At 47.8% G+C, this 23341-nt stretch overlaps 2 protein-coding genes across 2 annotated transcripts; one reads left to right on the forward strand and one right to left on the reverse strand.

The window, feature by feature from the left end:
- The first annotated feature begins 15024 nt into the window (after positions 1-15024).
- Positions 15025-16162, forward strand: LOC117840345 (transcription factor ILI3). Its single transcript, XM_034720851.2, has 2 exons — positions 15025-15576; positions 15759-16162. Exons 1-2 carry the CDS (start codon positions 15469-15471, stop codon positions 15915-15917), a joined length of 267 nt encoding a protein of 88 aa, XP_034576742.1. The 5' UTR covers positions 15025-15468; the 3' UTR covers positions 15918-16162.
- Positions 16163-19961: 3799 nt separating this feature from the next.
- Positions 19962-22813, reverse strand: LOC117836063 (uncharacterized oxidoreductase At4g09670). Its single transcript, XM_034715424.2, has 2 exons — positions 22208-22813; positions 19962-20793 (listed from the first exon to the last, which is right to left on the reverse strand). The coding sequence occupies exons 1-2, from the start codon at positions 22700-22702 to the stop codon at positions 20173-20175; spliced, it is 1116 nt and encodes a 371-aa protein (XP_034571315.1). The 5' UTR covers positions 22703-22813; the 3' UTR covers positions 19962-20172.
- Positions 22814-23341: the final 528 nt, after the last annotated feature.

Genomic DNA, 23341 nt, shown 5'->3' on the forward strand with positions numbered 1-23341 from the left:
CCGCATATTTTTCGTGAGAATATCTGAGTGGAGAATTTGATTAAAGCTAGGAAAAATGTGCTGTCCGGTGGAATATTAGGATTGGCATGTGTGAAAGGCATAAATATTACTAGAAGGTCTGGCCAGGAAAAGTTGTTTGTAGCCTCCTCTTGCAGTTGCCAGGGGCGTGGAGAAGAGACGGACGTAATCGTGATGGCTTTTTGCAGATGCAGGGCATTGCCCCGTACTCCCGTAGAATTGCAAAGTGACCAATCTCATGTAATTGGGATGTTCCGGCGTGTATTTCCATTAGCAAAAGCATCTGATTCATGCTCAAGAGAGGTCGGTCAAAGAAAGAAGTAACCGGCGGGGAAGAACGAAGAAAGATCATCAAACTGTTGCGTTGCAAGCCTGAATAGATTTATTTTGTTGTAGGAACAAAAAAGCTTGGTTGTGCCAGATCTTCTAGCCTGATGAAAGGTGCTGTTGTTATTCTAAAGGCCGCCCCTAATCAACAAGGAAGAGGAAACAGTAGGCGATCCAGCCAATGGGGCTGCAGTTGCAACAGCCAAGCAAGCATTTGAGTCTGAGTTGTGGGTCTGCTGTGTCCCGTGCAGCTGCAGCTGCTTATGCAGCCAGCACAAATGAATATCCCCCGAAATTATGGAGAAACAGCCCATTTCCTTAAAAGGACGGCCCAAATTACCTCAGCACAACTCCAGAAACGGCTCAAGCTGTTACGTGGGTGGGAAGGGAGAGAGAACGCGGCGGGATTAGGAGTTTCCCTAATCAACATGGAGAACACTCAGGTGCTCCCGTGCACCACTATGACTTCATGATCGCGAAAGATGACGATGCTGGAGCAGGTCATGGCAATATGTACGCTGTGCTTCCATCTTCTACAAATGTGGACAAGTTCCATACTTCCATGGCTACACCTAGTGTTGACCGACGAGTACATTTTTTTTTTACGGTCACGGGGGGAGAGAATCCCCGCTTAGAATTTCATTTAAAGGGTCTTGATCAGACCAAAACAGTATAAGACCTTCAACAACAAAATAAGAGTACAATTAGACACCACAAAGAAAGAGAAATACAACACGTATACAATTCAGATACAAATCATGACACAAGCCGAAGAACAACCACTCTTCGCCGATTAGAGCCACTATTGAACAACATACTCGCCAATACGCCCTGACCGTTGCACGACCACACCACCCCGTAGCTGCACTGCTTCATTGTTGCCCTCCATCTGAGGAACCATCAACGAACGGGGACTAAAGGTGGCGAGAGGTGCGCAAACCAGAGCCTACCGGACATGACGATCTTCCTTGAAGCTAATGGTAACACCTTTAGAAGGACATCCAAGCTCCACATACCATCATCCAACACCATTCGAGGGGAGGAAGCATCGAAGAGAATGGTGGAAGAGGTGGAAACAGCACCCGGCATAAAACTTGACGGTACCATCAACAAGAAGAGCGCCGACGGAGTAGAGCTGCCAAATGTGGGACACTCGCCGAACCACGACGATAGCCAACAACCAATGTCAAAAAGTACAAGAAATATACCGACAATTAAAAGATGAAGAAGATAGGAGGCACCGAGCAGCCGAGAACCACAACTGATTGTGCAAAGGTGAGACACCCTCACGCTCCGGGCGTGAAAGTTTCGCTACACAACAGCCTCCGCCACATATGTGAATGGCACCGACGATGGAGATGGTATAGGAGTCGCAAGACAACGCCTCCATGGAGGAGAACAACGCTCGCAAGCGTCGTCGTTGTTGCAGGTAGGAAACCAGACTTTCACCGGCGACTCACACCACTGGCGCACATATGTAGACAATAGCCTCACCGCCTGCCGCCACCACGCACGATCCTAGCCCAGTCCCAGGCCCAGGCAATGAACGGTAAGGAGCGCCGGTGGATCCGCCTGCATCGAGCACAACGGAAGCCACAACACGGTGCTGACCGGCGTTAGCCTAGTCCGCGAACTTCGAGAGAGGAACTCAGGGAGCCCCGAGCTTCCCCACTGAGATTTTCCAGATCCAGGACGGACTAGTCCTCCAAAGGCCACGGTCGGCTTACCCCTCGCTGCTCAGGGCGTTGCCCACCTAAGGTGTTCATTGACCTCAACCTACGGTGCTCAGTCACCGTGTGTGGATGAGTAAGTGGTGCCCGTGCAAGCTGGACGAGCAAGTGGTACCCGCGCTAGATCTGCAGGCCTCATCCAGCATCGACGGGGAGCAGCTAGATCCAGATGCTTTGTACTGGATCAAGCCTTAGCAAGCCCCTCGATGTGTCCTTTGCACAGGGAGGAGTAGCTATGTCGGGTGGCCGATCCTCTGATTTGCTCCATCGATAGCCTCAAGGAAGAAATGAGAGGGAGAAACAGAGCTAGTTGGAAGGGGGGAACGATGAGAGCTGTCGTTCGGCCGCCGGCGGCGGCGCGAGGGAGTCGAGCTGGGTTTTTTTGGCTGCCGGTGGTAGTCGCCCTCGGCGCCGACGCGGAGGCCCTCCGGCGCGACGAGTACGTGGCCTTCACGTGCGTTAACCAACTCTGCTGCATTCAAGACTTGTGCTCACCGGGGGCTCCTGTATAATTTCCGTGCGCTAGGAACAGCCGGAAACAAACAGCCCACCACGGCCCAATCTACTGCAATCCTGCAAGCAGCGTGCCAGACCCTGCCAGGCAGCACAATATAGCGTGAAGGACGGTGGTAAGGTTTTTCTTTTTGTTTTTATAGTCCATGTCAACGATTCAATATTTTTGGTAAAATACTTTTTCTCTAGTATGTTCAAAATAAATGAACGTACTCAACATTTTAAATTTCTAGATTCAACATGTATTTAAACTTAGTTCAACAATTTCAATGAACAAGTTCAACATTTTATTTGCAAATGTTGAAATAGTATATCCAAATTGTTGAACACATATAGTAAAAATATTGAAGCAGTACATTCTAAATGTTTACTTTTTAAAAAACTATTTGAAAAACAGAATATATTCACATTGGGTCTTATTTTGTTGCATAAATTCTAACTAAGACCATGGTTTAAAAGTTCAAAGATCAGGAATCTCGGCAATTCATCCGTGCAGCCACCCATGTGCGCACAGCTGTCCAGGTGTATTGCCGCTTGCCCTCCCACCAAACTCGATCGTGTTTGTTCATCTCGGTCTGCGCAAATCTTAAACATTGGAAGTCATGCAGAGAAAAAAATTCCGGAATCCATGCTGCTCACCGCAGAGCTCCAGAAAACAGCCCAATCAGAAGTAGCCCACTTCTGACCCCGCTTAGGGAAACAGCCCAAGCAGAAGTAGCCCATTTCCTTCCACGCTAGCACTTAAAAGAACGGCCCAGATTACCTCACCGCAGCTCCAGAAAACAGCCCAAGCTTTTACTACATGGTAAGGGAGAGGAAATAAATAGGACAAACATCCCTTGGAGGCTTGGATGATTTTCTTGTGTGTTTTTAGTTTTTACTCACCTTTTGGGCTGCTAGGGCTGTTCCAATATTCGTGCTATTGTTATTGCTCAGTTCGATTGATGGGCAAATTGTCGTTGTGCTCTGTTGTTTGTATCGTTTTGGGATGCACCGTTCTCCTTGGTGAAAGTCGATGCCGCAGGAGGTGCGACCGTGATGCACGGACGGACTGTGGTTTCTTGCGACTCTGTGATTCCTGCTGGAAATTTGGCCCTTGTTTACTTCCCAAGTTGGGAGGTGCCAAATTGGCATTTTGTCATAAATGCGACACTGTAGTATTTTGTTTGTATTTGTGAATTATTGTCCAAATATTGACTAATTAGGCTCAAAAGATTCGTCTCGCAAAGTACAACAAAACTGTGCAATTAGTTTTTGATTTCGTCTACATTTAGTACTCCATGCATGTACCGCAAATTTGATGTGATGGGGAATCTTCTTTTTGCATAGTGTCAAAGTTGGGAGTTTGGAGGGAAGTAAACAAGGGCTTGGTCCTGTTCAGTTCCTCCAAACTCCCAACTTTAACACTATGCAAAAAGAAGACTCCCCATCACATCAAACTTACGGTACATGTATGGAGTACTAAATGTAGACGAAATCAAAAACTAATTGCACAGTTTTGTATACTTTGCGAGACGAATCTTTTGAGCCTAATTAGGCAATATTTGGACAATAATTCATAAATACAAACAAAACGCTACAGTGTGCTACAATACTACAACAGTGATTTTGCATCTCCAAACTTTGGGTAACTAAACAAGGCCTTTGTAGGAGGGCGGAGCGGGTCGTCAGCGCCGTCGACCACCTCGCGACGACGGCGAAGTCCAAGAAAGCCAACCACGACGAGGATAACGTGCTTGACCCTGAACGAGGCGGCCAGACCCACCACCATGAACACCACCCTCACATAAGCACCGCAAGGAACACTCTCTTTTAATTATATCTTTTTTAACAAAATATACCCCTAAGAGTGAAAAATATAAACATTCTAAATATCTCTATGCTTCCTTTCTACGTCTCTTTCTCGCGTCTTGCTCCCACCACACATTCCTCTCACTTCGGACCTCTCTCTGTCGCCACGGCTTTAGGAGCAAAGCAAGCTTGCCAGTTTCACCATGGGACATCGCACGCACAACGACGCTCGCCAACGGTCTGTGGGCAGGTAGTAATAGTAGCATACAATTTTCAATTTTCCTAGTAAGTAATATTTGACTTCGGATCTATTTTTATCTTCAATCTTCTGTCTTTTTTATCCACTAGCAAATATGCCCGTGCGTTGCAACGGGAGAATATTTTGTGTGTATTTAGTCAAAAAATATGGATATATTATCACAATGTAAATGTGTATTTGCGGTGTTAAATTTTATTTTGTAGAAGTGTATCCCGATATGTATATTTTTGAACATTTTGAATAACTAAAAGGTAATTGTCCGCATTATTTTTTATTTTAGAATATCGTAATTTAGGAATAACTATTAATTGTTTCATTCTGTTCTTTATGGTTTCGGCCTCATGCAGACCATTATAACCAAATAAAAGAAATGTTCTTCGAATTATCAGCAGATCATTAATTGTTTCAAGTTATGCAGACCATTTGCTAAATGTTTTAGTCATGGTTGAGCTATGAATGAAAAATAGCTTAGAACAGCTTTGCTGGTTTGTATGAAGCTATTTTGTTCTCTAGACGCACAAGTCATCAACTGCTGCATGCGCTGGGAGGTGCCTTTGCGCCGTGATGCAGCCAGCTACCACTGTTATATAAGCTTTAGACATATCGTATATATTTTTTATATAATATAAAACCATCTACAATTGTTATAAAAACTTGCTAATAACACCAGCGATGCCAAAAGCATCAGGCGTGCTGCTGAGGCCTACTACGAATTGTCGACGCATGCATGGCCCGGCAGCCTACCAAGCGCATCTGGCCGGGTCCAGCAGCCCACCAAGCGCATCTGGCCGGGTCCAGCTGCCTGCTTGCTGCTTTGCTGCTGGCATGGGGCCTAGCCCATTGCTGTATTGGTGGAGCAAGGCCAACCCCGTCTCGGCGTAAGCGCCGCCGCCCAATCCATCATGGCTCCTCGTCGAAGTTTCGCCGGAACCGGAATCCGGTATTCGGTCGCCGCTGGTTGTACGGACAACACCAGATGGGAGAGAAGGATGTGGGCAACTCATTTTTGGGGTGAGGGAGAGGAGATATGGGTCGGGATGGTGCTGCTACGGGATCTAGGGTTTAAACATTTGTGGGGCTTCGTTGTTGCTTGACGTAGGCGCCTGGTCTCTGGAGTCGGAGTAGCTTGGGAGAGCATGTGGATTCGTTTCGGATAGATAGACGACAGTCTGACAGTCTCCAGCTGTGGATCGCAATGCACGTGGCAGCCGTGTTCATGTCGGTGCCTTCATACGCGACGGACCAAAAAGCATGTAGAGATATACAGAGGATTGAGGGTTAATATGAAAAAAATGAGGAACTTTTTTTGCAAAATAACTGCGACGGTTGGAAGAAACAACCGTACTTTACTAGGTAGCAATTCGGGACAGAGGAGACCAAGAGTAGTGCAATGCCAAACTGGGGGGAAGGGCACACACGGCGCGGGTCCAAGTAGGGGAGCATGAGATTGGGGATGTGTTGCTACGTTCACTTGTACCGATCGAAAGACAAATACAATTTTATGAGGTGGATGGAAAGCCATATATGCTAGACGCTATGCGCGGCCAAGTCCCGACTCCCGATTGAAATTGCGCGGACTAAGCAAACATGATGGATATGAGGCCTTCAACCACAGGCCGGTGAGTATACACCAATATAAATGGGTTACTATGCACTTGTGCAAACCATTTTTATAGTAGTGGGAATCGAGGTTCTTTGAGCCAAGCCAGCTTAAGATTGAAGCAGTATCTTGATAGAGGAACATTCAGAAGATTTAATCCATCTCAAGTTCTCAACATGAATTAGGAGTGATTGGCAAGTCATTGGCACCACAAAATAAAAGTTTTTCTCTTGTGCTCTGTTATATTTCTTAAGCTCAATTTATATTCCTAGAGACTAATTTAATACTTGTCGCACTAGATTGCGAACTATGACATATAGCATGGCTCGTTTAGCCTGCTAGCAATAGACGCCGGTCAATCTTGAATCTTTTCATTTTGCTGCACGCCGATCAAATATGGATGGATGGATGGATAGTCTATAGCATAATTTTAAGGTACATGCAGAATTAAATAGCTCTGTCACATGTGGACCGTCCCAAATTAGGAGAGTGGTCTCCAAAGTTTTGTGCAAGCCCGCGACAAGCAATCGGTGGCAAATCCTGTGCATGGGACATATGTGTGTCTCAGAAATTGAAGGAAGTGTGTGGCAAAGATTGCTTGACATCGATCTTGGAAGAAAAACTTGCCAATCAGCTATATGCGCATGTCTGCCAAGAGGTCGACCGTATAATCTTAGCTACTACGCTTCAAAATCATTGCCATGTGACACCCCGACCACCTAAAAGTTTGTGTCGATCGTGACAGAGATCATCTTGCTACGTAGTACTCTCTCTCCTCATATCGATCAGTACTGTTAATGACATGGCGCTTGCATCATTTCTTTCTAAGCACTGTATCCATGTGAAGTACCATACATCAAATAATGCAAGTTTGCAAGCAAATAAAATCCCAATTAAGATGCCCATTTGTAGCGGACATATGCATAGCCTGCAGGCATTCCCATGATGCGTGTGCGTCTTGAGCCATGGATTTGTCATTAATGAATTTTTGTAAAGGGTTCCGGCCGTCAGCCGAGACAGTAAAGTAGTATATATTTCGAAGCCTGTTTTTGTGAGGAAATTTAGATATACGACATGTGATGAGATAATATTTTATTTTTCTTTTTGTTACAAAGAAAAAGCGACATGTACGCACGTGAATGATTGCACTAGCACCACAGACAAGTATGCGACATGTGGAACCGATTGTGAAGGTGATGGACCATGCGTGCCTTGGGCCTTAGCTACACAGTTTTTTAAACCACCTCCCAAATTAGCTTCTTGCCTTTGGGCACCTGTATGGTGGTGTTATTGTAGGTGTGTAAACCTGCCTATCTGGATTCAAAATGCTATCGGATTAGTTCAAAAAAAAAAAAGAAGCTATCGCATACATTTTAAAAAGATAAAATTGTTGTGTGCATTGTCTAAAAAATTATTATCTCCGAGTTACAACAATTTTCTCTAGAGATCAAAATTTAAAAAATTTCATTTATTTCAGTTCCAAATGTAGTTATAAAATTTATTTCACCAAACCAGTTACTTGGCATATATAACATTACACCACAAATATTCTCCTAATTAACACAACAAACACAAACAGAGCATATAAGAAATTCTCGATGTGCCATCTCAAATACCTAATAAGATTTTTCTTGTTAGGTAAAATCCATTCTACATGCGTGTTTAGCTACTCCCACCTAAGAATGTCATGATATCGAACTAGTCGGTGCGAAATCTGGCCGACAAGTAAATATTTGTAGTTTTTCCGTGCGTTAGATCGGATGTGGCCTAGCACACAATGACACAGGATGTATACTGGTTCGGGCAACGTGCCCTACTTCCAGTCGGGGTCGGTCGGTCAACTTTATTCGTGAGCCCAGGTGCTCAAAGTTTGCAGTGGGGGTACAAACGAGAGTAGGATGAGAGGGGGTGCCTGAGTCCTGACCTTGTTCTCGTCTCAGTGGAAAAGAGTGGCAGGAGCTCAGACGAGCGCTAAGTGCGAGAGAGTGTGACAACGTAAGAGTGTAAGAGGGTGTGTGTCTGGGCCTCTCCCCTAGAGGTGGAGGGTCCGTCCCTTTTTATAGTACAAGGGAACGGCCTTACAGGTTAGAAAGGATAAGAGAGCGAGTGTATGGGTGCTGCCTAGTCTTGTCGAAGTTCACGTCGTCGGACGTGGTATGGCCTCCGTCCTTGGTACCAATTCTCCTCGACAGGCCAATCCGTCGTAGCGAGTAGGTTTACGGCGGCAATGTATAGGCGTGCACAGGGCGTGGCACAGTACAACTCTGCGTATGGCCGGCTAACCCGGGTGCTTCCTCGTTATCCATTCTACCTGCTCCTTGGACTGACACTGAGCAGGCGTTCTTGGTCGGTTGTCCCAATCGGCCCCGACCAAGTCAGTCGGGGAGGGGGGGGGGGGAGGTACGGGCGGTACGGCGTATCCCCGGTCGGGAGGACTCGGTCGGGAGATCTCAGTTGGGAGAGCTCGGTCGGGAGGACTCAGTCGGGGTTGGAATGCGGCCCCACCGCCGACTGACTCCTGGTCGGGGCGCCAACCAGGCTTTCTGGTCGGAGGAGCCGGCTGGTGGTCAGATCGTGGTCTCGGCCTGGCTTCGTGTAGCTGGGCCGGCCTAGGTACGGGTTGTTGTTGTGCCCTTCGTTGGGCCAAATGTCGCGGGAAAGTAGTCCTGTTGGGGACCCCGGGTCAATAGGCCCGTCAAGAGCCCCCGAGCCCCTTTGGAGCTTTGTTGAAGCCGTGAAGGGGCTTTCGGTCGGAATATTTCGCCAGGGGGAACACACGGGGGCGTTCTTTGTTTTTGTCTTGTTTGCGGAGTGGGCAAGCCGAGCAGGTTCAGGCGTTTTAGCCCCCGAGTAGGTACAGGCGCCCAGCACTCGAGGGGCTGACTGGCAGAGGCTGTTGGGGCGCGTCAGATAGATACTGACGCCCAGCTCCTAAGGAGATGACTGGCGTGGGCCGCAGGGGCATGCCGAATTGCAGAGGGTGCCTGACTCCCGAGGAGGAGACTTGTTTGTAGTCCGTTTACTGCCGGGTTTGTGCAAGCGAACCCGGTGGATCTAGCCCCCGAGCCTGCGGCCGACTAAGGAGTCGGCCGAAGGCTGAGCATTTTGGTACCCCCTTTGACCAGAAGCAAGTTGAGTGGACACTAGCGCCCTTCTCCCGAGGAGGAGGACCCGTTGTCAGTTCGGTTTCTGCTGGGTGTGCAAGAGCGCACCCGGTGGGTGTAGCCCCCGAGCCTACGGTCGACTCGAGAGTCGGTCGGAGGCTGAAAACTTAGGTACTCTTTTCTGGGGCCGCGAACTTTGGCATCCCCATCGGTCGGGATGAGGTGGTCTCTCTTGCGAGTCAGGGTGCTTGCCTTGTGTTCGTTCCGACGGCAACTTGCGTCGTTGGTCACTTTCCCGAGTCAGGATATGGTCGGCATCGGTCGAGTTTCATACGTCACTCCGTCCGCGGTCTCCGCGACTGGAAGGGCTGAACTAACGTTGCTTACCTTGATGGCTCGAGTGACGTGCTCGATGAGCTCACTAACAGGCATGTCCCAGTGGAATCCAGGTCCGTCGTTCGTAACGGGGTTGGCATAGCTCCCATGTGGCATTCCACTGCTCCTTAACCCACCTCCCGACAGATGCCCGAGCCATTCCGGAGATTGGCTCAGGTGGCCCGCTGGCCTCCCCTCGATGGAGATTTTGTGGGCGTGGCTCGAGGTTAGGATCGAACAAGAAGGTTGAGATGATCCCATCCGCTTCTGAGCGGGTCGGGCGAAGGCCGCTGGGGCTTCATCTGCGTTTTCCCCTGGCTCTGTTTGATGCGAGGCGGCCTCGAGCCCTTCGCGGGCTAGCCTTCGAACCCCGGTCGATCGCAGTTCATATTGAATGAACTGCTATTGCTTTGTGATGCAATGCAAAGCAATTGAAATGCAATGATAGCATGTATGGGATGAATGTACGATGCATAAATGCATGCACATATGAGATGGATGAATGAATGAGTGCTTGTTTGCAAAGCAAGTGAACGGGGGGTCGGTAATGTTACCTCGATCGAACTCTCAGGCATCACCCCGTCCGCAGTTTTCGCAACCGAAGGGGCCAAGCTAGCATTGCTTGTTTCGATAGTTCGAGTGATAGGCTCGAGGCACCCTTAGCAGGTACACCCGAGCGGAATCCGTATTCATTGTTCGTGACGGGGTCGGCATGTCCTGCATGTTAGTTTTCCACTATTTTTACTTGTCTCCCGTCAGATGCCCGAACCGTCCGATCCGACCCGAGTGGCCTACTGGCCTCGGTTCGATGGAGGCTCTGATGGTGGGTCCCTTCACTTCGTTCGACTGACCTGAGCATCGACCTGACTGTGACAGGGGAGCCCTCGTCCTTGTCAGTTGCGCCGCCAACCGAGCCCGCCGAGGGGGAGCGGTAGAATAGGGGTAGTTAGTTTCTTGGTGTGTGAAAGAAATTTGCGGGGGTCTATGAGCCCCCAAGTGAACAATTTTAAGTTCGTTTGTGATTGTGATGGGGAGCTTGTCCCACCCATCCTCTTTTTCGCCCTTAAGCAATTTCTGCTTTTCACCCTTTTTCTTTCAGACCTGCCTGTTGACCGTAGGCTGCAACCTTAAGAACCCAGGCGTGGCCCGCGAGGCTCAGCTGCTCATAACCGTAGTTGTGGCAGGGTTCGATCGGTCCGCAAGCTAGAGCATAAGTTGCTTTTAGGGTGAATTAGAGGATGGGATGCCCTTTCATTTGGGTGCGCCATTTCATTCGGGCGAGGTGCGTGGTTACGCAAAAAATAAAGAGGGGGTGGTGCCGCACCCCCGTGGAGCCTCCGAGCGACCCGAGCCGAGAGTGCTCGGGACGACCCCCGTGGAGCCTCCGAGCGACCCAAGCCGAGAGTGCTCGGGCCGGGGTGCTGTAGGAGCAAGTGTCGAATAGAAAAGGATTGGTAAAGAACCGAATTAGGGAAAGAAACAATGTCACTACTCAATGTTCCATGTGTTGGTGAGGATGTTGCCGTCGTCGTCCTTCAGTCGGTAGGCGCCTGGTAGAATCACCTTGGCTACCGTGTACGGTCCTTCTTGTTCTTCTTGCCTCTTTGTGTGGAGGGGCCCTCGTCCTGGACTTCGCGCTTGGCCTTACTCTTGTCCTGATCGCTGTTGAAGACCGTCCCGACCGCCTCCTCGCCGGAGGCATGGTTTGTGGCGATGACGAGCAGGTTGCGGGTGGTCCGACACTTCACATAGCTGAGCTTGTGGACCAGGGACTTGCAGGTCGTCCCGGAGAGGAACGCGCTGGCAACGTCTGCGTCGACGACATCAGGGAGGAAGTTGCATTGCCTTGAGAACTTGCGGATGTAATCCCGCAGAGTCTCGTTAGGCTCCTGCTTGCAGCTCTTAAGGTCCCAGGAGTTCCCGGGGCGGACGTACATCCCTTGGAAGTTCCCTACGAAAACCTTCTTCAGTTCCGCCCAGTCGCGGATGCTGTCGGGTGGAAGGAACTCAAGCCATGCCCGAATGAACTCCCCTACGCAAATGGGGAGGTACTGGATGATGAAATAGTCATCATCGGCTCCTTTTGACTCGCCAGGCGAGCTGGAAGTCTTCAAGCCACACTCTGGGATTCGTCTCCCTAGTGTACCTGGTGATGTTGGTGGGCGGTCAGAACCACTGTGGGAAAGGTGCCTTTTGGATGTGGCGACCGAAGGCTCGTGGTCCTGGTCCATCCGAGCTAGGGCTCCGGTCACCGTTTCGGTAGCTCGGTCGACCACCTCGCCTAGGGCGCACTTCTTCGCGCTCCTCATCAGACCGGTCATGGGCCATGTTGGCCGCTCTTGCCGCCATCTGTTCAACGTTGGCGTCGTGCCGTGCCAGGTGTAGCGTGTGGATGACGCTGCACGCGTCATGGTTCAGCCCGATCGGCTCGCACGCAGGCTGTCGCCGCGGTGCTGGTGCCGGGTCGGGCTGTGGAGTTGCCGCAGCGCTCCGCCCTACCCGACACACCCACGGGGGTGAGCGGATGGAGTGGTTCGGCTGGTGTGGCCCTAGCATGCCGATTGGGCAAGAGGCTGCATGTCGCTGTCGCGACGCGGAGCTCTCCGCCTGCTATATGGCGGCGGTCTCCACCAGGACCCGGAGGTTTCGGTGTATTGCGTGCTCCTGGGGGTTGGCTGGCTCGGGGAGGCTACGCAGAAGCATTGCTGTGGGGGCGATGTTCTGTCCGGCCCGAGCAACTTGCGGGAGGTCATCCCCTCCTGCCAGGATGTTGCGCTAGACCTGGTGGGTACGACCCCAAGCGCCTCCTACCAGGTTGTGTGCGTGCGGTGCGGAGTGATGCGCCGGGTGCGCTGGCGGTGGCGGTTGCTGGCCTTGCTGCCGCTGTCGCAGTTCATCGCCGTGCGCTTGCGCCAGGGCCTCCGCGTGGTGGTTCAGCAGGGTGTGAGTCTTGACAGACCCCACTACCTCCAGAAGCTATTCCGGAGCGTCCGCCATGGTGCACTCCCAGGACAGAGGATGGTCAAGTGCCATCACGTCGCCAATGTTGGAGTCGTTGCTTTTGAGCTCTTCGTCGCAGAGGTCATGGAAGGAGGCGAGAGCGTAGTCCGCCATTCCCACGAACTCACACGGGTGGAGAGACAATGTCATGACCCTCCAGAGCCCCCGTGTGTACGCGTCCGCGGTGGACGCAAGACCGAAGGGAACCCAGGCGCACGACGAGCGCGGTGGAGACATCGGAGCGCCTTCGGAGAGCTGGCTGAAAATTTCAGCTAGTGAATAAATGACAATATCCACGTCATTAACCGTGGGGCTCGTGCCCAACACGGACTCAATGCGGAGTGCAAGCGTCTCCACATCGAGATCATAGACCGGCTTGCGGACGACGATGCGAGCCACCTTTCCTGGGGATGCTGGGGAAGTCGTCTCCTCGCGGAGGCGGAGTACGCCGAGCTGATCGACGACGAAGTCTAGACTTTCGAAGCAGAAGGCCTGGGATGGCACGAAGACAGGTGGAACCCACATCCCACCGAGGGTGGGAGCGGGAAACTCCAGCGAGCCGAAGCGAATCGTGTCGCTCGAGCTCGTCATGCCGAAAGTAGTGGGAAGATGGGCTATCCGACGACCTGCAAAACGTGAACGCAACAGCATCCTCCCCACGAATGGTACCAACTGTCGGTGCGAAATATGGCCGACAAGTAAATATTTGTAGTTTTGCCATGCATTAGATCGGATGTGGCCTAGCACACAATGACACAGGATGTATACTGGTTCGAGCAACGCGCCCTACGTCCAGTCGGGGTCGGTTGGTCGACTTCATTCCTGAGCCCAGGTGCTCAAAGTTTGCAGTGGGGGTACAAACGAGAGAAGGATGAGAGGGGGTGCCTGAGTCCTGGCCTTGTTCTTGTCTCAGTGGAAGAGAGTGGCAGGAGCTTAGACGAGCGCTAAGTGCGAGAGAGTGTGACAACGTAAGAGTGTAAGAGGGTGTGTGTCTGGGCCTCTCCTCTAGAGGTGGAGGGTCCGTCCCCTTTTATAGTACAAGGGAACGGCCTTACAGGTCGAAAAGTATAAGAGAGCGAGTGTACGGGCGCTGCCTAGTCTTGTCGAAGTCCACGTCGCCGGGCGTGTTATGGCCTCTGTCCTCGGTCCTTGTTCTCCTCGTCAATCCACTTCGTCGTAGCGAGTATGTTTACAGCGACACTCTACAGGCGTGCGTAGGGCGTGGCATGGTACGGCTCTGCGTACGGCCGACTGACCCGGATGCTTCCTCGTTATCCGTTCTACCTGCTCCCTAGACCCACACTGAGCGGGCGTCCTTGGTCGGTTGTCCCAGTCGGCCCTGACTGAGTCAGTCGGGGGGGGGGGAGCGGTACAGGCAGTACGGCGTATCCCTGGTTGGGAGGACTCGGTCGGGAGAGCTCAGTTCGGGAGAGCTCAGTCGGGAGAGCTCGGTCGGGAGGACTCGGTCGGGGTTGGACTGCGGCCCTACCCCCGACTGACTCCTAGTCGGGGTGCCAACCAAGCTTCCTGGTTGGAGGAGCCGGCTGGTGGCCGGATCGTGGTCTCGGCCTGGCTTCGCGTAGCTGGGCCGGCCCAGGTACGGGTTGTTGCTGCGCCCTTCGTTGGGCCAAGTGTCGCGAGAAAGTAGTCCTGTTGGGGACCCCGGGTCTATGGACCATCAGGACGTGTCTAACCCGATGATAAGTAGTACATGTAGTATGTGATCATACAAGACCATCTGAGATGATACATATGTTGGATACGTGGGCATATATGAAATATGTGGACATACTTTTTAATGCTAGTATCACATTATAATTAAAATATATTCCAAAAAATGTGCGATATCGAAATGTTTCATATAGATCACTTTGGAGTATCTTAAAATCAGTATATATGAACATAATCAAAGCAATAAATGAGCATGCAAACATATACATAGTGATAAATTAATGATGGAAGTAGCTACACACGCGTGTAAGGAAAACTCATCATTTCTTGTTATATGTTTGAAATGTTAACCAAAAGAGTTTGGTATATGATGTGTAGTCACGGCAACATGTAAATATAGCAGTCAAAACTTAGATGCAGAGTGTGTGTTGCACGAGAGAGAGATTCTTGGCGTGAGAAACATCATATTTGTAGTTGCAAAAAGAAGAAAAAAGTGATTATGATTAATACTTATTGCAATGCTCGGTTACCAAATGAACCGTTCTCTTTGTTGGTAGATAAGCTTTAGTTCAACAACTGACCTCGAAGATGTGTGTAATGGAATTGCCAATTAGGGCAAGTTGGAATGGCGCATGTAAGTCTGTAACACTTTCTAATATGAAATTTCTCCATTGCCCACCCTTGCTCCGACGCCCAAACTCCGGGGAGGTCAAGGCCACTGCTCGGTTGATCTACACATGAAATTTCTATCAGGTTCCGACCATAGTTGGAGTTGTAAAACACATAGTTTAATGAAAAAAATGGACTTTCAATTTAAACACGCCCTCTTGTACTTCCAATCCCATGACATCTGGTCCCACGAGCAGCAGCGAGCCCGAACAGGGGGACGGCGTAGGCCATCGCTCCACCTCCTATTAATACACATCTTACTCAGTTCCTCACACCTACAAACTTCTCTCTCGCGGTCTTAATACTCTCCTTTTTGGAGTCCCTTTCACCTTTATTTTCCACCAATCTTCTCACCCGTTTGTGTCTGAGCTCAAAATAAGAGAGTGAGATCCACGGCTCGCAGCACCGGAGATGTCGGGGCACCGAGCCGGCAGGATCAACGACGATGAGATCAACGAGCTCATCTCCAAGCTCCAGTCCGTCCTCCCCGAGTCATCCCGCCGCGGAGCCGCCGGTCGGGTATGACATCTAAAATGGAATGACAGGCTCTTTCATCCGCTCAACGCTATACTTTAGGTAGAATCCATGTGCATGTAACGGCACTATGGCTGCTAGGTTAATTTGTTGCTCATCATCTGCACATGCATTCTGATCACGTGTTGATTAATCGTCTCTCTGTGAAATGCTTTTGCTCCTCGCAGTCGTCGGCGTCAAAGCTGCTGCAGGAGACGTGCCAGTACATCAGGAGGCTGCACCGGGAGGTCGACGACCTCAACAACAGGCTGTCAGAGCTCATGGAGACCATGGACGGCGACAGCCCCCAGGCCGACATCATCCGCAGCCTCCTCCGCTCGCTCTAGCTAGAGTAACTGCCCTCAGAACAGAAGCAATGGATGGAGAACGAGAAGCCTCTTCAGACTCTGGAAGGCATGCATTAAAGACTATGTGGTTCGTGAAGGTTGAAGAAGCACAAACAAGAGAACCACGTACTTAGAGTATGTTTGTATATATGTGATGCAAACTAGGGCCATTTCTGTTGCTGGCGTGCTAATTAATGTAGTGCTTTATTGGATGTTTCTCCTTCATCTAAATGAAATAATGAATTGATACAGCATCTTTCTTTATTGTCATTTTGCTAAGTACATATAGTATATAGAGAATGGTACAAGTTGCTTGTGATCTCAAGCCACCAAGTGTCTAAACATGTTTGAGGAGTGGCTAGCTGTGGGGGTGGAGAAAAAGTTGAAACACAATATAGATCTTGGTTAGGGCTTCTCTTTGTTGAAATGATATGGTTTCAGACAAGGCATCGACATATTCTTCCATATAGGTAATTTTGAGGGGTAATAACTCATTTGATTCACTTTTGGTTATTATTACACAGAGGAGCACCACCACATCAAAATGGCAGCCAATAGCTTCATACCATCACCATGATGATGGACATAACATTTTTGCTACGGTTGAGGTTTATGAAGAAATTCTTTATGTTCTAGACTATTAATGATTGTATTTTCTTTCCCATGAGCTAGCCAATGGCCACGAGGTTCTAAGAATAAACATTTTTGTGCATCATTTGTTGATGTAGTAGCTAGGATACTCCCTCTGTCCTAAAATATAAGATATTTAAGCATTCAAAATTTATCATCAAATATAATGTGTTCTAGACACATTTAAACAATTCTCCAAAGATTCATTTAAGGCCTGGTTTGGTTCACTGACTTAAATTTAAGCACCCGTCACATCGAATGTTTAGATACTAATTAGGAGTATTAAACGTAGACTATTTATAAAACCGATTACATAAGTGGAGGCTAAACGGCGAGATGAATCTATTAAACCTAATTAGTCCATGATTTGACAATGTGTTGCTACAGTAAACATTTGCTAATGATGGATTAATTAGGCTTAATAGATTCGTCTCGCCGTTTAGCCTCCACTTATGTAATGGGTTTTGTAAATAGTCTACGTTTAATACCCCTAATTAGTATCTAAACATTCGATGTGACACGTGCTAAAAATAAGCAAAGGGAACCAAACGCCACCTAATTCTCCTCATAGCTTTCCCCACCCCACATCCTACTTTGGTTTAAACTTGGGCATTGCCATCCTTAGTTATCATTAACTGCTTGGCCTAGATCTATCTCAGTGCAGACAGAACAACTCCCCTGTTAAAAATTAAAATAAAGATCACATGCATATTTCGCTCTCTTCCTTAACCAGTAAAAAAAATGCTTGGATACCTTATAGGAATTTGACAAGATTATGAGTTTTTGCCGAGCGTATGTACCTATGTACAAAATAGTACGGATCATAATCCCGTCGGCCACCTCAAAGAGACCCTAAGAAAAAGCTGTTGTGTAGTGGAGGATGGAGTAATTTTTATTCTTTCATTTAAGAAATAAACATAATCCTTTATGTTCAGATAGTAATTCTTTCTGTAGTGGAGGATGGATCATAATTCTTTCATTTAGAGTCTTGGCCATTGAGAAATAATAAACATAATCTTTGTGTAGTGGAGGATGGATCATAATTCTTTCATTTAGAGTCTTGACCATTGAGAAATGAATTGAAGTGGAAGATGCAAAAGAGAAATTCAGATATGATTGAAAGTCTCCTGTGAAAAAACTTTTCAAAAAATCATGATACCTCTTTTACTGCTCAAGAGAGGCTGAAGACAATTTCTAAATTAACTAAATTTCATATCAATACGAGGGGGAATTAGATTTTTCCTGACAGCTTCTTGATGGATCAAGAACAGTAGCGTAGGCGGGGTGGGGGGGGGGGGGGCAGCCATGCAAGTTTTGAGTATGAAATTTAAATTTTGAGCAAATTTTGAAAACTTTAACACTATTGATCCCCCTAACAAGCTATACAGAAAACAGTTTCTGGCTACGCCACTGATCAAGAACGTGGTAACCTACACGAACCATGCTATAACAATGACTGGTATTAATTAGTGACGCTAGGAAATACGAGTACTCATCACCCTAATGGGGTTCTAAGAAGCACTGACAAGAATCTCAGATGAATCATGTATTTTTACGAAGTCAAGTGTCCACGCTAATGGAGTAGGCACGCAGTAAAGAGTACAACTACAAACTAGGACCTCATTGCTCAAGTTCCTTCTAGGAAAGACAAAAGTTTCACATACCAATCTTGTAAGGATATAATTCGTTCATTAGGATAAGGCTTTGATCAACTGTACGTTACTCTATCGATGTTTTATTTGTGCGATACAAAATTAGAACCCTAAGCAAGTGTTTTTTATGAATCTTAAATGTTACTTATGTCACATCCAGACTTGTTTCACATGTGTATTTGGTTGATCGTAGAAGTAGTTATTGTTTCATTCTTAGATAACACATGCAAGATGGTAAATATGTTGGAAAGATTGTCCATCTAATTTTCATGAATCTGGATGAAAAAACCCCTCTCTACTCTTTGTTCATTATTTCTTTGCCTAATTTCAACGGAGCGTACCTCTAAGGGCTTACTACACTGATCTGCTGCATATCCATGCAAGGCGGAAATTATAAGGAATCTTACATGAAGTTCCCGTACTGTAGGCATATGCCCTTCGATCATCAGGTACCAAATAATGACGATGCAAGTACCTTTCTTTTCCCAAGACATGTATCAACGGAAGTTAAAACAGCTTCTGCATGGCCACAATGGCCGGGGTGATCTGATCGCTGTCGGATCTGGCTTCCTGGGCGGGATCACGCGTGGCCCAGCGCCCATTCGGCCGGCGCGTGACACGGTCCGCGAGCAAGGCCGGCCGGAATCATTGCCGGCTGACAGCACCGGCGAGCCCACCTGTATTGTACCGCCAGCTCCCTGCATAGGCTGCGTTAGAGCAGGCATTTTTTGCTATATATGCCCAACACGACCTTTCATTCGTTTGGGGAACACGCAACGACATGCTTTGTCTTACTGTGCAATCACTATGGAAAGCTCTTGAGTTCACAAACATAATGGTCCTAGTTTTGTACAAAGTTTAAACCTGATTTCAACTATATTTTTGTTATGCTTTGGCATGCCGGTTACACAGATGAAGACAATTAGACAATGTGGCAAATTCGTGTCGAGTCTTGCAAATTCTTCCCAGAATTGACCACTATAACTGGTGTTAAAAGCTCCTAAGTCTGGGAAAAGCAAAAACATATCACTATATATAGAATCCCAACATTTTAGGCTTTTCCCCCAGATGATACTTCTCGTAGAAACCTTCGCTACCCATCATGGACATGGTCTCCAAAGCTCCCTCCATTGAAGAAATTTCTGACCGAACTGATCTGGTGACAAATTTCTGACAGATGGGATCATTGGCCATTTTGGTAACCTACAACGCTGAAGACATCATAGCAAATTGAAGAAATAAGGTAACTGATCGATGGATAATGACAGTCCTAAATTTCTGACTCCACATCCAGCCTTGGAATCGCCACTCAGAGAATTCCTTGGCGAACCTATCAGTATCAGAGCGACAAACTCAAGCATACGGCCTCTAGCATGAAGAATTCTCGGAATTCTTAACTGATGAACCACCAATCTCTGAATAACCATCAGCAGCTACCTCTTACAAAACCAACAACAAAGGCAGCCGCAAACCGCTTCTGTTGGTACTCAGTTCTGACAGAAGTTGGAGCACACCTGCCAATTCACCACCATGTCAAGGGAAGCGTACCTCAGATGTTGCCCAGCCCAGCACAGAAGTTACTTGTGCACAAAAAAAGAATATAGGACGATTAGTCTCATTGTTGCAATCTTCATTTGTTTTGCATACTTAAGCTGAAAAAATGCCAGCTTCCATTGCTTGTATGCAGCATAGAACGCAAACAATTGAACAAATTTCTGATACATGAACCCCCCTTTCCATGAACAAAATGCCAGAACGTGAATGACCGACCACTCAGTGCTCTACCCCCATCTATTACAGAATTTATTCGTAATAACCACCGATTCAGTACACTGTTATGTACTCCTCAATTTAACCAAATTCCTTAAAATTATTACAATTAGGTCATGTGAGGCACAAAAGTGTAGTTCAAGCAAATACATGTGGAAGCCATGAAGTACAGACTTAACAGCAGGAGCTGCCATTTGTTATATTTAGCCAGCAACCTCAATCGGCTCAGATCCCTTGTCAATAGAAGCTTTCACGGCATCCAACACAACCTGCGTCTTCCGGGTGATAGCCGGCCACTTCCCCTCAGGCCTGCCGCCAGCATCCCGGATGTTCTTCACGAGCCTCGAGAATTCCTTGACCATGAGCGCCTCCTGTGGCAGATCTGTAGTAACAATATGCTTACTTGGGATAGGATCCCATCCGATGGTGGGTTTGACAAATGTTGACTTTGAGGCCAAACTGAACTCTGCAGACTTCTCTTCATATGGAATGACCAAGTCAGTGACGTGGAGAGTACCATTTGTGCCATATATGGTGACATCAAAAGCAAGGTTGGTAAGAAAGGAGCAGTTGAAGGTGGCAGTCTTGCCATCTGCCCAGTACAATGTTGCACCACAAGCAAGAATAACGCCAGCTTGGTTCTTGACAGGATGACCCTGAGCAATAACAGTCTCGGGAAGCTCATAATCAACAGCCCACAAGATCGAGCGTATGCAGTACCATCCAACATCACCGAGCACACCCAGGGCATCAAGGTCTGGTTTTACCCTGATGTCATTCTGGAGAAAATATTCGGATGCCCGAAATCCACACATACTGTGTATCTGCAGTGGAAAAAGAAAAGGCATGATATTTGTTGACCTATAAAATTATGTGAAAAAAGATCACTCTATAGTACATTAAGGCTAGAGAGCACATGATAACCTATAACATTACATATGCACTCCTCAAGTCACATACTACCATAAAACAAACAATTTCTGGCTTTTTTCATGGTTTTGAGAAAAATTTCTATGTGCATAAACCAAGAATCACATCGATTTACTATTTACCCGGCTCAAATTAAGCTAATAACAAGAGATCAACGGACTCTTTGGAGTGGAATCATTTAATCAATATCTATTCTTTTCTGTGTAGCTGGAAATCATATAGCCATATTCATATCCTATCCTTTTCTTCATAGCTGGAATGATATAGCTAAACTCTATCCATACAAAATCAGATGAATTCATATCATGCAGTTAACATAAGGTGTAAAATTTAAACTGGTGAAGCTACAACAGAACAAAATACCTTCCTGAGTTTAATTGCTTCCTTATGAATGGTGGTTCATGGCCTTAAAAAATGGTGGTTCATTTTCTTAAAAATGGTGGTTGAATATTTTAAGCTCATCAATGTGTCATAAACATCCGAGCTCCAGAGAATTATATCAACACTAAACCCCTAAGTAGCTAAGCTGACATAAATTATGATTGTTTGTAGGGTGTGTGTATATAACTTCCAAAAGGGTGGTGTTGTGTTGGGTGTGTTGTACATCTCTATTCTCCTTTTAATGCAATGATACATGGGTCTCTTGCGTATTCAAGGTTTCAATATGAAACAACTTCAAGTGGAATATAGAACATCAAATCTCAGCTACATGAACAAGTATTCAAACATGACTGAAAATACGTACACGAATTGAATGCATATGCGGTGTTCCAGCTGCATTCATTCTTACAAGTAACTATAACTGAAATGAACTGCTAAGTTGTGTCATTGTCATTTCAGCTCAATTCAGAAGCCAACATATCTCAAGACAATAACAAGCCCTATTTCAGCAGCAAGAGTGCACGAGGTTCCTAGCTATATTTTTTGCTGCCAAGCAGCAACAAGCCCTTGCTAGACACGAGAAAACCTATAATAAGGTACACGTCACTCTTAATTATCAAACTTGACTAATTAAGGCAACACGACAGTTGATTGATAAACAAGCCCAATCAGTCTGGATCGGCATTAACGATGCCAAGAAGTTAATTTTTTCTCTATATATCTATTTCTTAGTTTATAACCGAACTAGAAAATAGAAATCCGTTCATAGGTCCTTCTAATACTGTTAAATATATATATTCCTTGGTGTTTCTCTTCATACTAGCAATTGATATGAGGCAGCATTTCTTTCCATACTGGTTTTTGACATGAGGCATTTCCAAATTTTCACCAAAATCAAGCAGCGAAAATGTGTTTTCAAGAACTGACCACTCTGACGTCGCCGAAGGCGTCCTTGTCGGCGACGATCTCCCGCATCTTGGCGGTGCGCGGGTTGTGGATCCACATTGTAGTGTCCATGAACTGGACCCCCGAGGCGTCGCAGGCGTCGAGGATGGCGTCGAGGTCGGCGGCGCACAGCGCGGTGGGCTTCTCGAGGAGCAGGTGCTTGCCCCGCGCGGCGGCGGCCGTGGCCCAGGGCACGTGGAGGCTGGTGGGGAGCGGGAGGTAGACGGCCTCCACGTCCGGGTCGCCGAGGAGGGACTCGTAGGAGCCGTGGGGGCGCGCCGCCGGGAGGCCCGTCTCGGCGACGAAGCGGCGGGCCTTATCCTCGGAGCGGCTGCCGACGGCGGCGACGGTGGCGGCGCCGGGCGGGAGCATCAGGAGGGCGCGCGAGACCTTGCGCGCGATGTCGGCGCAGCCAAGGATGCCGAAGCGCACCGGGCGCGGGGGCGCCGGCTGCACCGGCGCGGCGGGGGACGACATTGACCTCGGGTGGCGCGGCGGCGGTGGCCTTCGGCTGGCGGCTTGGCGCGGTGGCCTCTCCCCTTCTCGGTGTCGGGACTCACGAGTGATCGTCTGCGTCAGTGACTCAGTGTGTGTGTGGTGCGGAGTGTTCAGATCATTGACACGACAGGTTGGATTCGTTAAACACGACAACACGGGAGTTGGGGCTACGTAGAATGTCTTCGCATTCTTGACTCGATGGATTACTTTTTAGCAACACTTTAATCCTTAAAGGTTCATCTGATAGTGATTGCAACCAGTAGAGTAAAAAATGAAGATAATAGGAAAATTGTGGGAAGTTTAACCGGAATGGCTATCACGTTAACGTCTCTCACCTTTGTCGTGGTTAAGGGTCACTTTCTTTTTAACACATTATAGATACACATGCTCACGCATGCTACTCATCCTTAGAATACACACACAACAATACTTTTTATGAGCATCAACAAAAACTGAATCAACAAATCTTGAGATAAAGAAAGTCATCACTGATACCTCAGCAAAAGAAAACCACTAGTTAAATTTTAAATAAATTCAAAAAAAAAGAGCACTTAGGACTCGAACGTAGATGGACAGGTTCCAAAAAATAACATTTGATTAGTTGTCTCATTTTTCTCT

Source organism: Setaria viridis, chromosome 9 (genome assembly GCF_005286985.2).
Source record: "Setaria viridis chromosome 9, Setaria_viridis_v4.0, whole genome shotgun sequence".
Taxonomy (NCBI): domain Eukaryota; kingdom Viridiplantae; phylum Streptophyta; class Magnoliopsida; order Poales; family Poaceae; genus Setaria; species Setaria viridis.

Coding starts and splice junctions, on each gene's coding strand:
- LOC117840345 (XM_034720851.2), top strand. CDS start 15,469: ATGTCGGGGCACCGAGCCGGCAGGATCAACGACGATGAGATCAACGAG. Junction 15,577..15,758: donor GCCGCGGAGCCGCCGGTCGG/GTATGACATCTA, acceptor TGCTCCTCGCAG/TCGTCGGCGTCAAAGCTGCT.
- LOC117836063 (XM_034715424.2), bottom strand. CDS start 22,702: ATGTCGTCCCCCGCCGCGCCGGTGCAGCCGGCGCCCCCGCGCCCGGTG. Junction 20,794..22,207: donor CCTTCGGCGACGTCAGAGTG/GTCAGTTCTTGA, acceptor TTTCCACTGCAG/ATACACAGTATGTGTGGATT.